The 14,450-nt window shown below is 56.7% G+C and overlaps 2 protein-coding genes across 2 annotated transcripts in view; one reads left to right on the forward strand and one right to left on the reverse strand.

Moving 5' to 3' along the window:
• Positions 1 to 7,108, forward strand: part of RIMS4 (regulating synaptic membrane exocytosis 4) — a 62,730-nt gene extending 55,622 nt beyond the window's left edge. Inside the window, exons 5-6 of the mRNA XM_047853949.1 lie at positions 374 to 513; positions 3,550 to 7,108. Of these exons, the coding sequence (XP_047709905.1) occupies positions 374 to 513; positions 3,550 to 3,768 (359 nt within the window). The 3' untranslated portion in view covers positions 3,769 to 7,108. The remainder of the gene's footprint in view (positions 1 to 373; positions 514 to 3,549) is intronic.
• Positions 7,109 to 7,914: 806 nt separating this feature from the next.
• KCNK15 (potassium two pore domain channel subfamily K member 15) lies at positions 7,915 to 14,028 on the reverse strand. The gene is made up of 2 exons (XM_047853948.1): positions 13,663 to 14,028; positions 7,915 to 9,782 (listed from the first exon to the last, which is right to left on the reverse strand). Exons 1-2 carry the CDS (start codon positions 13,943 to 13,945, stop codon positions 9,073 to 9,075), a joined length of 993 nt encoding a protein of 330 aa, XP_047709904.1. The 5' UTR covers positions 13,946 to 14,028; the 3' UTR covers positions 7,915 to 9,072.
• Positions 14,029 to 14,450: the final 422 nt, after the last annotated feature.

The following is a 14,450-nucleotide window of genomic DNA, read 5'->3' on the forward strand; positions in this document are numbered from 1 at the left end:
ATGCCTAGGTGCTTGGCACACAGTAAGTAGGTGCTTAGCAAACATGTATTGGGTGAATGTGTCAGTGATGAAGGGGTAAGCCAGGGAAGGGGTGAGCAAATCGGGGACTAAGGGAGGAAACAGGTAAGTACAGAGTGAGCAAAGGCAGGGAGGGGGCAGGTAGGATCACCCAAGGAGGGGGAGTAGGCCCCACCCAACCCCAGCTGCACCCTGTCACTCACACCTACCACCACACTTACCCCTGCAGCTGCCTCCCCAAACCCCATGAGGCCATCTGGCCCCCAGCAGTGGGTGGGGAGCCTCCCCCTACTGTGCCATTTGCCCACCATTTGGGGGCCAGAGTCGAACTCATCCCGCCGGTCTCTGTCCTCAGCGGCCTACATCAAGGCCTACTTGCTGGAGAACGGCGTCTGCATTGCCAAGAAGAAGACCAAAGTTGCTCGCAAGTCGCTGGACCCGCTGTATAACCAGGTGCTGCTGTTTCCTGAGAGTCCCCAGGGCAAAGTCCTGCAGGTGAGGGGCCCCGAGGTCTGTGTATGCAGTTCCAGAGGGAGAGAGGGGGCACCCCAGCGTGGGGGGTGTCTCTGGAGGGCCTCACCTGGAGGAAGGAGGGCACTGTGGTTGATCTGAGCTCCACAATTCAATTTTGAACAAGTTCCTTTCTGACCCTCAGCTTCTTTATTGTAAGATGGGCATAAGATGGGGGTGCTCATAGTACCTACAGATAACATTGTGACAGCGAAATGGGTGCCTTGTGCAAGAAAAATGCAGGGTCGGCCCATGGTAAGTGCCCCACAAATGCCTGCCACCATTGTTCTTCTTGTTATTATTAATCATTATCAGAACAGCCTCTGGAAGCCGGGGGCTTGGCCTGGAGCACAAGATAATAGACTGGGAGCTGTTGAGGATCCAGAGAGGTGTTTGGTTCCCTGGCCATCAGGGGGGTGCTAATGGTGACTCAGGCATCAAGCTAGAAATAGCTGCCCATCGTGGGTGTTGGCAGGGCCCAGGTTGGATGCCTGCAGGAACCGTATGCCCACTGCCTTGGAGTCACCACTTGGGCACCTCTGGCTTGTACCTCAGTTTTTTGCTTCTAACCAGAGCAGGCAAAGCAAATGAGGGCAGGGCCAGCGTGCTACAAATTTGCCAAGACAGTGGGACTTTGGCCAGACTGGGAAGCCCAGGGCCTATCTAGGGCAGAATTTTTCAACCTGAGGGTTAAGACCCATCAGCGAGCTGTGAAATCCGTTTAGCGAATCTCAACAAGTTGGTTCGTTTGTTTGTTTAACAGAATAGAATAGGAAAGAAAACATTGATCATTCTTAGTTAGGCAGGTCTTATCTGACTTTCTTCAATTGGGAGTCCCCTGTATGCACTGGGTGATGATGTAAATGTCTTACTGTATAAACTAGTCAAAAAAGTTTGGGAGAACTCTTCTAGTCTAGAGCCATTCACATGCAACTTAAAACATCTATGGGCCAGGGGCGCCTGGGTGGCGCAGTCGGTTAGGCGTCCGACTTCAGCCAGGTCATGATCTCGCGGTCCGGGAGTTCAAGCCCCGCGTCAGGCTCTGGGCTGATGGCTCAGAGCCTGGAGCCTGTTTCCGATTCTGTGTCTCCCTCTCTCTCTGCCCCTCCCCCGTTCATGCTCTGTCTCTCTCTGTCCCAAAAATAAATAAACGTTGAAAAAAAAAAAATTTAAAAACATCTATGGGCCAGATCTGGTCCAGTAGACAAAGGTAGAGCATTCTGGCCTGAGCATCTTTGGAGAAGCTCCACAGAACATCCCTGTCTGGGATGTGGAGGGGATGGGGAAACAGAAAGCTGAGTGGGGTCCTTGCTGGTGAGCTCTCTGACTGATGTCACAGCAGGACAGACCCACCAGCCCCGTGAGCGAGATCCAAATGCCAGTTGTAATAGTTTGCTAGGGCCGCCGTAACAAAGTACCACAGATTGGAGAGTTTACACAATAGAAATTTATTTCTCACGGTCCTGGAGGCTAGAAGCTCAAGCTCGAGGTATCATAGGTTCCATTTCTTCCAAGTCCTCTCTACTTGGCTTGCAAAGGCCGCCTTCTCCCTGTGTCCTCACGTGTCTTTTTGCTTTTGTGCACACGCGTCCCTGCTCTCTCTCTCTCTTCGTGTCCTAATCTCCTCTTCTTATACCAGTCGGATGGGATTATGGGCTCATTTGACTCTCTTCCCAAATACAGTCACATTCTGGGGGTTAGGGCTTCAGTATGAATTTTGGGGGAACACAGTTCAGCCCATAACCCCAGTTTAAAATGAATCCATCCATGCACCAGAGGCGGACTTCTGATCAGCTGCCCAAGGAGCATCGAAGACTGGTCAGGTGAACCATCTCAGGCACATGATTGAACTTCTCTGAGGCTCAGTTGAAACAGCTGTGAAATCAAAACATTTTGTAGGGTTGTTGGGAGGGTTGAATCTAAGGCCAATGGAGCCTTGGAGCAGCGTCCAACACCGTATGCAGTAGTGGCTCATGCTGTTGTCATCTTGCCCTGTGTGCTCGAGAAGCAGCTGACAGTTCATAGTGAGCTTGGACGTCCACTCCTTTGATCCTTGCCTGCGAGGGAAACTGGGGATAATTTCGCTTAGAAACCACTCTGAGGGCCCGTGAGGTTGGATGACTTAACCCAAACCACCCAGCCGGGACTGGGATTTGAACCCATCTGTGTCTGACCCCAGAGGCTGTGCATTAAAGTCATCAGGCTCCACGGAGTGACTGAGCCAGCCCACCTTTGTGGGCTAACCCCACAGGGGACAGAGTTAGACTCTGAGCTCCAAAAGAGCAAATGAGGGTCCTGCAGCCACAGAAACCACCCGACTAGCTGCTCCAAGGGAGAGTGTTGACCAAGAAATGGGGCAGGCACTACAGAAGAGTCTGTTGGAAAAAGGAAGGAAGCTAGCTTGTATACCATACATCCATCAGCCACTTTTAAAACTTTGTTTTGTTTCTCATGGGGGGTTTCCGAGAATCTGGAAGCAGAGGGCCTGGTGGGGATTGCAGGGGGAGGGTACCAGGCAGGGGACTCACATTGTAGGGCCAGCCCTCAAGGCTCAACTTCAAAGGTGGAGGGTGTGGAGGGTGGAATGGAGAGAGTTAGATGGGAGGCAGGAAGCCAGTTGCCCAGGCAAGCAATAATGGCGGCACTAGAGCCAGGAAGATATGGTCAGGCTTGATCAGTTTTTTTTTTTTCATGTTTGTTTATTCTTGAGAGAGAGCGTGCAGGTGGGGAAGGGGCAGAGAGAGAGAGAAAGGGAGACACAGAATCCGAAGCAGGCTCCAGGCTCTGAGCTGTCAGCACAGAGCCCAACGCGGGGCTCAAACTCATGAACCCTGAGATCATGACCTGAGCTGAAGTCGGATGCTTAACCGACTGAGCTCCCCCAGGCACCCCAGGCTTGAGCAATTTTAAGGCGGGAGCATCTACAGGACTCAGAGGTCAAGTGGGCATGAGGGTGACCTGAGTTCTGGTTCTGGGCCCGTGAATGGCAAGATTTGAACCGCAGTGTCTCTCGCCCCGCAGGTGATCGTGTGGGGGAACTATGGGCGCATGGAGCGGAAGCAGTTCATGGGTGTGGCCCGAGTGCTACTGGAGGAGCTGGACTTGACCACCCTGGCCGTGGGCTGGTACAAGCTCTTCCCCACCTCCTCCATGGTGGACCCAGCTGCGGGCCCCCTGCTCCGGCAGGCGTCCCAGTTGTCCCTCGAGAGCACCGTGGGCCCCTGTGGCGAGCGATCTTAGGGCCGGGGTGGGGAGGGGCTCCCCAAGAAGGCCTGGAGAATGCCCAGCCCCAACCTGGGACCCCAGGCCCAGGGGCACATTGAACAGAGGAGGATGGGGTTCTCCCCCACAGTGGGGAAGCAGAACGGGGAGACCTGACCCCCAGGACCCCTCCTCACCCCCTTTTTGCCTCCTACCCCCTAAGACCTTCCCTCTCCCAACGGGATTGGCTGCACTTTTGACTTGGCCGGTTCTTGACCTGGTGGATGTGGCTGCAATCCGGAGAAAGGAAAGACTGAGGTGGCAGAGCATACCATCCTCCTGTCCCAGACACTGTCCGACTGCTCCCCCTTTTTGCCTCCTCGGAAGCTCGCTGCCCGGAGCCAAGTCCAGAACCCAGCGGCCATCTCCATGGTGCCAATTACCAGCAAGTGTCTTTCCTGCGGCACCGGGTTCAGGCAGCTACTCCTGCCCCAGAGCTGATGGGGCAGCTTTGCAAGGATCCGGAGCCAGCTCCGGGGGGTCCAGAGCCTCCCACATGATGAGGAGCTCGGCCTCCCTCCGCCTGCCCGTGGAAGGAGCTTTGCCGCAGCCTGTCCGAGTCCATCTGTCTGTCCCTTCCTGCCTGCCCCTCTTCCGGTGGCTCTAGGAATTGGGGTCCAGCAGGGGCCAAAGGAGAGGAGGCGGTGCCCTGGACCTGGCACAGACCCCCAGGGTGCCTAGCTCCGTGGGATTGCAACGAGATAGTGTGGAAATGGACTGGAAAGAACTGGGTCGTCTGTGTTTTGGTGAAGGAGCCACGGGACCCTGATTTTCGAGAACCCCAAGTCCAGGGAGCTCACCGTCTCTGAATTTGGGGGCGCTGGATTGGAGAGGGAGTCTAAGCAAAGTTGGGGTTGGGACCAGTGGTGCCAAGGCAAGGGTTTCCCATATAGGAGAATCCCTCCTCGTTGGGTGAGGTCAAAGGTCTTCTTGTCTACCCCTCTGCCTCCAGGCTAGGGGTCTGGGGAGGCAACAGAGCTTCCCTATTTTAGTCTTTTTAAACAAACCATCCTGTACTAAGGGCAGAACCCACTGCCCCTGCCTCAACTACCTTGGCTCATGAGTGTAAGAATCAGGAGATTCCTTCTCAAGCAAGCCTGGGTAGCTGCCTTCCTGGCCCGGCCCTCCCCGAGGCCCACGGAAGCCCTTTTGCATGCTGGGAGGACACAGGCTGGCCCCTCTTTATAGAAGCACATTTCTGCCACCTCCCCTGGGAGGCACCCAGCAGCCCACCACCCCTCATTACCCAGTCCCTGCTGTGTAGGGCGTAGTCCAGTTTAGCTGGGTAGAGTTAGCGTTCCAAGCCCTGGGGCCTCTTCTTAGCTTGCATATAGTCTTTACAGAGTTCCAGGATGGGTAGAGAGGAGGCACACCAGAACATTCCAGGAGGCGGCTGTCTCCTCACTGGTCTGGGCCTGAGCCTGGAGCCTGATTCATGGGAGGCCAGCCCTTCTTCTTCCTCTTCTCGCTCCTCCTCCTCCCTCCCCACCCCTCTGACCCGGTTGTAGCTGGAGCTGCCCCTTATACTCAGATGTTCTGACGTCTTATCCTTGGTACTGGTTTTATTTGTGAAGCACTCCTGAGGGTTGTGGGCCTTGGTGAAGAGGCCTGGGCTCCATTGGAGGAGGTCATTTTCCACCGAGGATGCCCAGCTGTGTTCAGCCCTGCCTTGTCCTTGGCCTCACTCTAGGCTATTGATCTGGCAATTTCTTCCACCTGGAATCCCTCTCCTCCTCTATCCTTCCCTCCCCTCCCCTCTGCCTCCTTAAGCCCTGGGGAGCCTTTAAAGTCCCGGATGAGTTATATCGCCTCCATAGAGCTTCCCATGCTGCACTGGGAAGGGGAGACAGAGATGCCCCTTTCTTTTATCGATGAGCTCTTCCGAGCTTCCTGGGATTGTGCTGGGTGGAATCCCAAGGCTGGGGCAGGAGGCAGCAGGGCTCTGGGTGGCCTCTAATCTGAGGCCCAGAATCAGCCCCTCCCCTGTTTGTTTTTTTAACCAGTGTGATTTCTCTGCTGTTCGTTTATTACTCACCATTTGGAATATTTTGAGCCAGGAGAGCGCCTTCTCTCTCCAGCCGTCACTGCTCTGGTTGTTCAGGGGTAGCTTTTCAAAGACGGGGCAGAGCCAGGCTGTCCCAAACAGAGGGAGAGAGGGCTCGGAGCCCCCCCAGCCCAAGCCTACCCTCTGGTGTCTGCACAGCCTTTATAAAGGGAGAGAGCACGCTCCAAAGCAATAACAACATCCTGGGGGTGGTCACCGAGGGCCCCCCTCAGTGACTTTCTTGTTTGTTCTGTGAAATCTCAGTTCACCTCCTGGTGGGGTGGGGTGGGGGCTGGAGCCCTGTTTCTTCGTATCATTGTTGTGAGCACGTGCCCCGCTTCCAAGGGGGCTCTGACCATTTGGTGCGGAACCACTGTCTGTCCTCACCAAGAGATGGGGATTTGGGGAGGGGGTGACTATTCTCAGTATTAGCTTTGGGGAACCTTCAAGGCCAGCCTGTCCCTACTGCTGTCTGATCCTTGCCAGCTCAAGCTCCTTCTGGAGAGGAGCAGAGAGGTGGAATTGTGGGATTTGGGAGTGGGAGGCTAGGGTTTATAGAGGGGCTGATTCTTTTTTCAATCTCTGGGCCAAAAGTCACATGCAGGGGTACTGTGGGAGGGAGTCTTCTCCACTTCCCTTCTCCAGAGTCCACTTTCCATACAGCTGGGAACAGACCTTTGGGACCATTGATGAAGTCCATTTCACTGATGAAGACTGAGGCCTGGCGAGGGGAACGCTCGCCTCTGGGGTCACCTGTGAGTTCGGTGGCGCCTCCATCCTGGCCTCCTCCCACCCGAGGCTGAGCTGGAACCAGAGCAGGCCCAGGTGGGGCCACTGTTGCCCGTGACACTTCTTCCTCCCTTCTCTTCGTAGAGCCTCCCAGAAAAGATGGGAAGAGCAAATTGTAGCCCATCTGAGAGGGGAGGAAACTAAGGCCCAGAGTCAGGAAGTGACTTGCCCAAGACCCCTCAGCAGATGCGCGATGGGGCTCTGTTGTGCTTCCCTCCATGGGACCGGAAGCCACTGCCCAGGCATGTCTGCCATGATAAGCATTTGTGGCCTTTCAGCCCTGGGCCACGGGGCCCTGCTTGGTTCCATCTCTGCGGACCCCGGTTTGGCGGAGAGAGTTACCGTAGAGCCCTAGCTGCCCTGGGGTCTGGCCCAGCGGACTGAGGGTGCCCAGGATTGGTCCAGACCTCGGTGTCTGGGTAGGGGTTCCTGCTGAGGGTGGGTCAGAACCCCTGTAGGACCAACCTGAGGGAGGTAAGTGCCGGTTCCCGCCCGGGGGCTGTGTGGGAGTGAGACGGCTGTGACACATGTCATCTTAAGGAAAGCCTCACAAAACTTTCCGATGTAACAAGATCTGACCTTCCCGTAGTGCTTTTCAAACTTTTGCTTTCCAAGTGCTTTTACGTCGAGTATACCCTCACAAGAGCCCCTGGGGGGTAGAGGGGGCCTGTATTGTCAGCCCACTTTATGGAGGAGGAAGCTGAGGCCCTGGGAGGGAAAGTACCAGCTAAGGTCCCACTGTGGGTTCCCGGCGGGGTCCGGACTGGAACTCAGTTCTCCCACAGCTCAGAGCTCTAAGAGGAGGTGAAGCAGATAGCTTAGGGGGTGGTTACGTACTTTATGAGCTGATTCACCATCCGGTTCCTTAAACCAGGAGCTCCTGGGCGCACTTCGGTGTTCAGAAGCGGCGCCGAGCCCCCCTCCCTTTGGAGCACAGCTGTTGCGTCAGGCAAGGCCACCTGCATTTATTTATTGAGCAGCAGCACTGTGCCCGGCCCAGGGGACCGAGCCCTCTCCCGTTCCCCCGCAGTGATTCCCCTGGCTCTGTGGGAGGGCCCCTTGTCTGTATAGCAGCGCCTCAGAGTGGACAGAAGGCTGCCATGTCCATGAGCGCATCGGACTCAAACCCTGTGGGGGAGGCTGACTGTGCCCATGTACTCCTAGCTTCTGTGAGGGCAAAGTGGAGACTTGAACCCGGGGCCTCAGGCATCACATCTGGAGCCCTTTCATTCTATGCCTGCCTCCGAAGGGGGTGGCTGGGAGGCCGGACCCCGGGTCCTCAGGCTGGGGGCCTCTCCATCCACCCACTTTTCTCTCACTCCCCCTCTGGGAGCAGGAGCCACTCGGGACTTTGGGGAGGGAGGGTTTCCGGGGCGCCTGGGTTGGAGTGGGTCACGTTGCATTGTGTTCATGACCATGTAGCTCATGTTGAAAATTAAAGTTTTTGGCTTTTCTAACCTGGCTCGCTCTGCTTTGTGTTGAGAGTTCTATCTGGGAAGCCACGGGTACTTGGTGTTTGAGGAAGCCGAGCGCTGCAGGATGCCACGGACACCTTAGGGGGCAGGGTGCATCCCAGGAACCCTTCCAGAGATGCAGGGGGTGGGGGTGGGGACACGATTCCAGGTGAACTCAGTCATTACAGATGTGGAAACTGAGGCCCAGGTAGGGGATGACATTCCCCAAGGTCACGCTGAGGGCAGTTGGCAGGACCCAGATCTCACGGCTTCCAGAAGAGGGGTCTTCCCACAGCATTTGACTGCGTCCAGGTGCTCCAGTGATGTGGTGGGTGTCAACAAGGCCCCCCTCGTCCTCGGATGATGCTCGCCAAGGACAAAGAACATGGGGGGGGGGGGGTCGGGCGGAGGGTGTGTTTCATTCACATGGGTCAATTCCACTCTACACATTGGGCAAGAGGATGAGCAATCGTTTAGCGCAGATTTGTCCGCCCCTCCACTCGGGGACAGGAGCTGTTTCCCTTCAGTGCATCCGACCCCCATGCCTCTCCTGGTGTGAGCAGCTGGCCTCACTGCCTGGCTCCCAGGGTTGAAAGTCCCGCATTTTCCCTTACAACACGGAAAACCTGCCTCCTCTCTCAGCGGAGAAACAGCCACCTGTTTCCACTCGGGAGGGCTAGCTGATGACATGGGCCTGTGGAGAGCCTCTCCTGGGTGGCTGATGTGGCCGCGCCTTCCTAAAACAGTTCGGACCACGGGGATTTGCACCTACAGGACGTGCTTGTGCTTAAGGTGCGGCTTTAATGGATTTTTGGAGAGGAGGAGGGGCTGGCCACAGAAGGGAAAGACACACTGCTCGTGGCAGAAGATGGCCCTGAGGCCACAGCCCCTCTACCCTCTCCAAGCTCTGGGGAGCATGCCCTGACAGGTGACCCTAGCCCCTCCTGTTCCCTCGACCTCCCCCAATCCCCACCCTCCGGGCCCGGGACAGGGCTGTCAGATGGACTTCCGCCGGGCCGGGGGCCTGCCCACCGTGCCGCCGCCCACAGCCCCAGGGCTCGAGGGGGGTGAGAAGGCCAGGTTGTCGCGGGCCCCCAGCTGCAGCCGGTGCACGCGGGACGAGATGGAGGCGGAGCCCCCGGCGCGGGCAGGGCAGCGGGGAGGAGGGCGGCCGCGGCTCTCGGGCGCCCCCAGGCGGAGCGGGCTGGCGCGGCGGGTGGCGCGCTCGGGCGCGTCGGTGCTGGCCGCCAGAAAGCGCAGGACCACGAGGTTGAGGAAGGCGCCGATGACCGTGAGCCCCAGGAGGATGTAGAGGAAGCTGAAGGCCACGTAGGGCGGCTTCCTCTGAAGCGCCTCGTCGCTCTGCAGCGCCACGAAGTCACCGAAGCCGATGGTGGTGAGGGTGATGAAGCAGTAGTAGTAGGCGTGGAAGAAGGTCCAGCCCTCGAAGTGCGCGAAGGCGGCGGCCCCGAGGGCCAGGGTGGCGGCGCACACCAGCAGCCCGGCCACCACCATGTTCTCGGTGGACACGCGCGGCCGCCGCAGGCCCAGGCAGCGCTTGGCCGCCAGCAGGAGGCGCCGCACCAGCGCGTTCAGGCGCTCGCCCAGGCTCTGGAAGGTGACCAGCGTCAGGGGGATGCCCAGGAGCGCATAGAACATGCAGAAGACCTTGCCCGAGTCCGTGCCCGGCGCGGCGTGGCCGTACCCTGCAGGGAGAGCGGAGGGGAGGGGTGGTGAGCACCGGCCGCAGCCGCCCTGTCCGGGCTCCCTCCCCTGCCCCCCGGAGCCTGCGCAGCGTCTTGAATTGCTGCTTCTAACTAGGTCATTCCCCGCTTTTGAAACCTTGTGTGGCTATCCCTAACCGCCCCAAATTGTAAACAACCCAGCGTCCCTCGGCTGGGGAACGCGTCAACAACCTGCGGTACGCACGTACAATGCAATTCCGTTCCGGAACAGAAAGGAATGAACTGGGGTTACCTGCGCCAACAAAGGATGGGTCTCAGCTGCATTACAGGGAGCGAAAGAAGCCAAGCGCAAAAGACTACACACTCCATGGTTCCATTGAAATGGCATTCTGGAAACATTCTGGCAAAACCATGGGGACAGAGAGCAGATCTGTGGTCGCCAGTCGTTGCGGTTGGAGGAGGGGGTTAACCAGAAAGGGGCATGACAAATCTGGGGGTGATGGGAGCCTGCTAAGTCTCGGTGGTGGCTGCAGGACAGGTCCTCACCCGTGAGAACTTGCCCAGGGCTGCTACACTGAAAAATGTGTGTTTCACCGTGTGTGAAGTATGCCTTGATTTAAACATCAAACAAAATCTTCCATGGTGCCCCAGGACCCACAGGGTAAAGCACCTACCACTTCTCACTTGGTGTCGGAGCTCCTTGGTGATCTGACTCCCCCTACCACCCCGCACCTGTCCAGCCCCACCCTGTGTTGTTCCCCCAACCAGCATTCCCACCTCCACATGCCTCTTCTCATTTTTTTTTTCCTCCCCTGGATAGCCCTTTCCCTGCTGCCCTAGTCCACGACTTCCCACATCCTGCTCCAAGCCAGCCCTCGCTAAGCACTTCTTCAGTCTGAAGCAGTAATTCTTCATCAGGTCCCCTCGACTGCTGTCGGGGACCTACACATGAGTGGGCCTCCTGGAGTCCTGGACCACCATGCCATCCCCAGGGACCAAGCATTCCTGGAGAGAGGAGCGAAAGCTTTCAGGGTATTCTCAAAGAGGCCCATAACCCAGGAAAAGTCCAAAGAAGGTGCCCCCTCTAGCAAATGGACACCATCTGCCAAAATGTAAACACACAAACGCTTGGCCCGTGCATTTCCACAGTTAGGAAGTTAGTCCTCCAAAATACATGTGTGTGCAAAGTGAGATGTGCGTGGGGGGCATCAGGGAAGCATCGTCGCTCGTGGTGAAAACTAGGCAACCTAAGTGTCCATCGGTAGGGGCCTGGTGAAATAAATCATGGTGCCAACCAAATGACAGAGCCCTACGCAGCAATGGTTCCGACCAAGGGTCATTTTGTCCCTGAGGGGGACATTTGGCAATGTCTGGAGACATTTTGGGTGTCACAACTGGGATGGTTGTATGCTCCTGGCGTCTTGTGGGTAGAGGCCAGGGATGCTAAACATCCTGTGATGCACAGGCCAGCCCTCCCTCCACAACAGAGTTATCCGGTCCGACGTGTGAGTAGTGCTGGGGTTGAGAAATGCTGCTATACGGCCAAGAAAAAGATGACACAGCTTTTTAGGGATTGATTTTTTAAAAATCGCCAAAATATATTAAGTGAAAAAAGAAAGTGCTAGACAAAACAGTGTGTATAACCTAATGTCTATATATGTGTGTGTTTTAAAGGAATACACAGGTAGAGAATATATGTGGAAGGATTCACAAAAAACCAGTAACTGTATTTGACCCAGGGAAAGAGATTTATGGGTTGAGGGACAGGGTGAGAGGGAGACTTCCTTTTCATTCTCTACCCTTTTGTGTATGCTGCGTGCACGCATCATTTATTCAGAATATCGACACAATACATGTTATTAAAGATCTTTGGCTCCACATCCACATTTCTATTGCGTGGCCCCATCAGTTTGCTCCCTATCTGTTTCTGGGGGGAGCTCCGCCCACGAGACTGTGAGCTCCTTGAGGCCAGAGACCACGCCAATCACTTCTGTGTGTCCCTAGTCACCAGTGCCCTGCACAGAGCCTGACACAGACAAAAGGCCCAATGAAAGTTTAATATCGATAATGCTCATCATCAATAATCAAATCAAACTGAAGGGGGTGCTGAGTGCGACACAGGGGAACCTTTTTAGCAGTAAGATGCGAAGCAGCGCTGTTTCCAGCTGGTTGGGGCTAGGTCAGGCTTTGACAGAGTGAAATGAACAATGATAATAACTAAACATGCTAGGTACTCTACATAGATTATTTTATTTTACCCTCCTAATTACTGTATGCAATATTAGTCTCCCGTTTTTGCAGACAAGGTAACTAGGCTCAGAGCAAGGAAGCTGCCCAAACATCACAGGGCCTGAGCCATTAACCACTCTCCTCCATTGCGCCTCAGTGCCTCTTGCAGAGCTCTAGCTCCTGGGTTCTGGCGCTGGGCTCTCTGCAAGGCTGGCTTTTGCAGCCGGGACCACACAGCCCCAGCTGGCGCCCCCAGGTGGCCGGAAAAGGCAAAGCTCCAGCTGTTTCCTAACTGGGTCCCTTTCCCCCAGCTCCCAAGGTGCCAGTGAGGAACAGCCCACAGAAAAGGCCAAAACCAGCTGTGAGCCTTCCAGATAACGTGGGGGAGGGCAGAAAAGGTGGATGGGGTCCCACACCACTGGGCATGGCAACAGGGAGTGTCTTGGGCTGAGCCTGGGTAGGGAAGCAGGGGTGCCCATGTTCACAGGAGGGGTCATAATGGGCTGAGTGGGAGCTGGGCCCACAGCTGGCAAACAATGAATTGTTATATTGTTATTATGACCAATTAATAGTGCCTATTTAGCCTCAGGCACCTTGCCAAGCATTTTACACACTTGACCTCATTTAAACCTGGCAACCACCCAGCGAGGTAGCAAGCACTGTATTTGCAGTCGAGAAAACCAGGGCTCCGGGAGGTACGTTCAATTGCCAGAGAAGACAGACAGGAGGCAGCAGAGATGAGAACAGAACTCTGGGCTATGTAATTGCAGAACTCGGGCTTTTAACCCACAGCTCACATTCGTTCGCCAAGAGCATTAGGAAAAAACTTTCTCCAAAGCTCAGGCTTCCACAGTGGCGATCCAAGCTCTAGGGGGTGCCTGGACATCCACAGCTGGGGCCTGGGAAGCAGTGGACACCCAGCCTGGAGCCCTGCAGAGCCTGCTTCTCTCCTTTCCTGCTTCCCCAGGCTTCTGCTCAGCAGGTACCAGCCAGACGGTAGCCATGGCAACGACTGACGGTCCAGATGCTGCAGAGAAACTGCTCTGGATCCCCGAGGGTGAGGTCCAAAGCTTGTGGTAATCAGTCATTCCTTCAACAAATATTTATTGAGTGTCTACTATGCGCTCGGCTGGGTACACTGCAGTGACTAAGACAGACTAGATCCCATTGTCATGGAGTAACGGCATAATAATTATAATACAAAAATCAATCTCTCTCTCTTTTTTAGTGCTTTGTATGTGTCATGCCCTGCGCTAAAACTTTCTGCACACATTATCTCCTTGGCAATAATTATCTCGGTACAGCCCTGAGATAGGGCCTATTAGCAGCCCTATTTTACAAAGGAGAAAACTGAGGCTCAGAGAGGTTAAGCAACTTGTCTGAGGTCACACAGCTAGTGTGATGCAGCCAGGCAAGGAAGCCTCCGTCTCCAGCCACTCGCGCTTCGCCCCGCTCCACCTGTCTCCCGGCCCCTGGAGGCTTCCCCCGAGCACTCCCGCGTGCCACCTCTGGGCGAACTTGAGCTCCCGACTCCTCCCAGCCCCGCCCGCGTGGGACGCCGTCCCCTTTCGGCGGAGGGCGGCTGAAACGACTGGTCCACAGCCACCGGGCCCGGGCAGGGGCAGAGGAGGGGTTCGAGCCCGGGGCGGGGGGCGCCGCGGGGCCCGCTCACCGATGGTGGTGATGACGGTGATGGCGAAGTAGAAGGAGCCGGCGAACTTCCACTGGCGGCCGGCGCGGTGCGGCTCGGCCTGCAGCGCCAGGCGCTCCAGCTCGCGGTAGTCCTCGGCCGAGAAGCGGTACTTCCTCCGGAACTCGCCGCGCTTCTGGGCCAGCAGCCGCTGGCGGCCGCGCTCCGCCTCGGACTCGAGCGCGTCGAAGACCGCGGCGCCCACCAGCAGGTAGGACAGGATGCACAGGATGAGCGCGGCCGTGCGCACGCTCTGCTTCCTCATGGCGGCGCCGCGGGCCCCGCGCCCCGGGCCCGTCCATGCGCCCCGACGGCCGCCCCGCGCTGCGCCCTCCGCCCCGCGCGGCGGGGAGCGGGCTGCGGGCGGCCGGGCGTTGGAGGGGGGAGCTGGGGCGGGGGGGGGGGGGGCGGAGGCGGGGCCTCGGTGGGGGGGGCCGAGGAGGATCGAGAGGACTCCTCCTGCCGCCCCGCCCCCTGCCAACACCTGCCTTTGTTTACCCAACGGCGCAGGTGTCTGCCAACGGTGACAGCTGGAGCAAAGCGCCCAAAGCCCGGCCGTGCAGATGTCCCATCCACCACTCTGGTTCTGTGACCTTGGGCCAGTCATTCACTCGTTCGTTCAGTCAGTCAGTCATCCATCAGATCTTTACTGAGCACCTACTGGTGCAAACAAGCTTCCTGGGGGTAAATAGAGCTGATACTCTAGGAAAGAAGGTTGGCGACAGCACAGACACACGAAGATCATTGAAGACAAGTGTGGGACAGAAGGG

The sequence above is a fragment of the Prionailurus viverrinus genome, chromosome A3 (assembly GCF_022837055.1).
Source record: "Prionailurus viverrinus isolate Anna chromosome A3, UM_Priviv_1.0, whole genome shotgun sequence".
In the NCBI taxonomy this organism is placed as follows: Eukaryota; Metazoa; Chordata; class Mammalia; order Carnivora; family Felidae; genus Prionailurus; species Prionailurus viverrinus.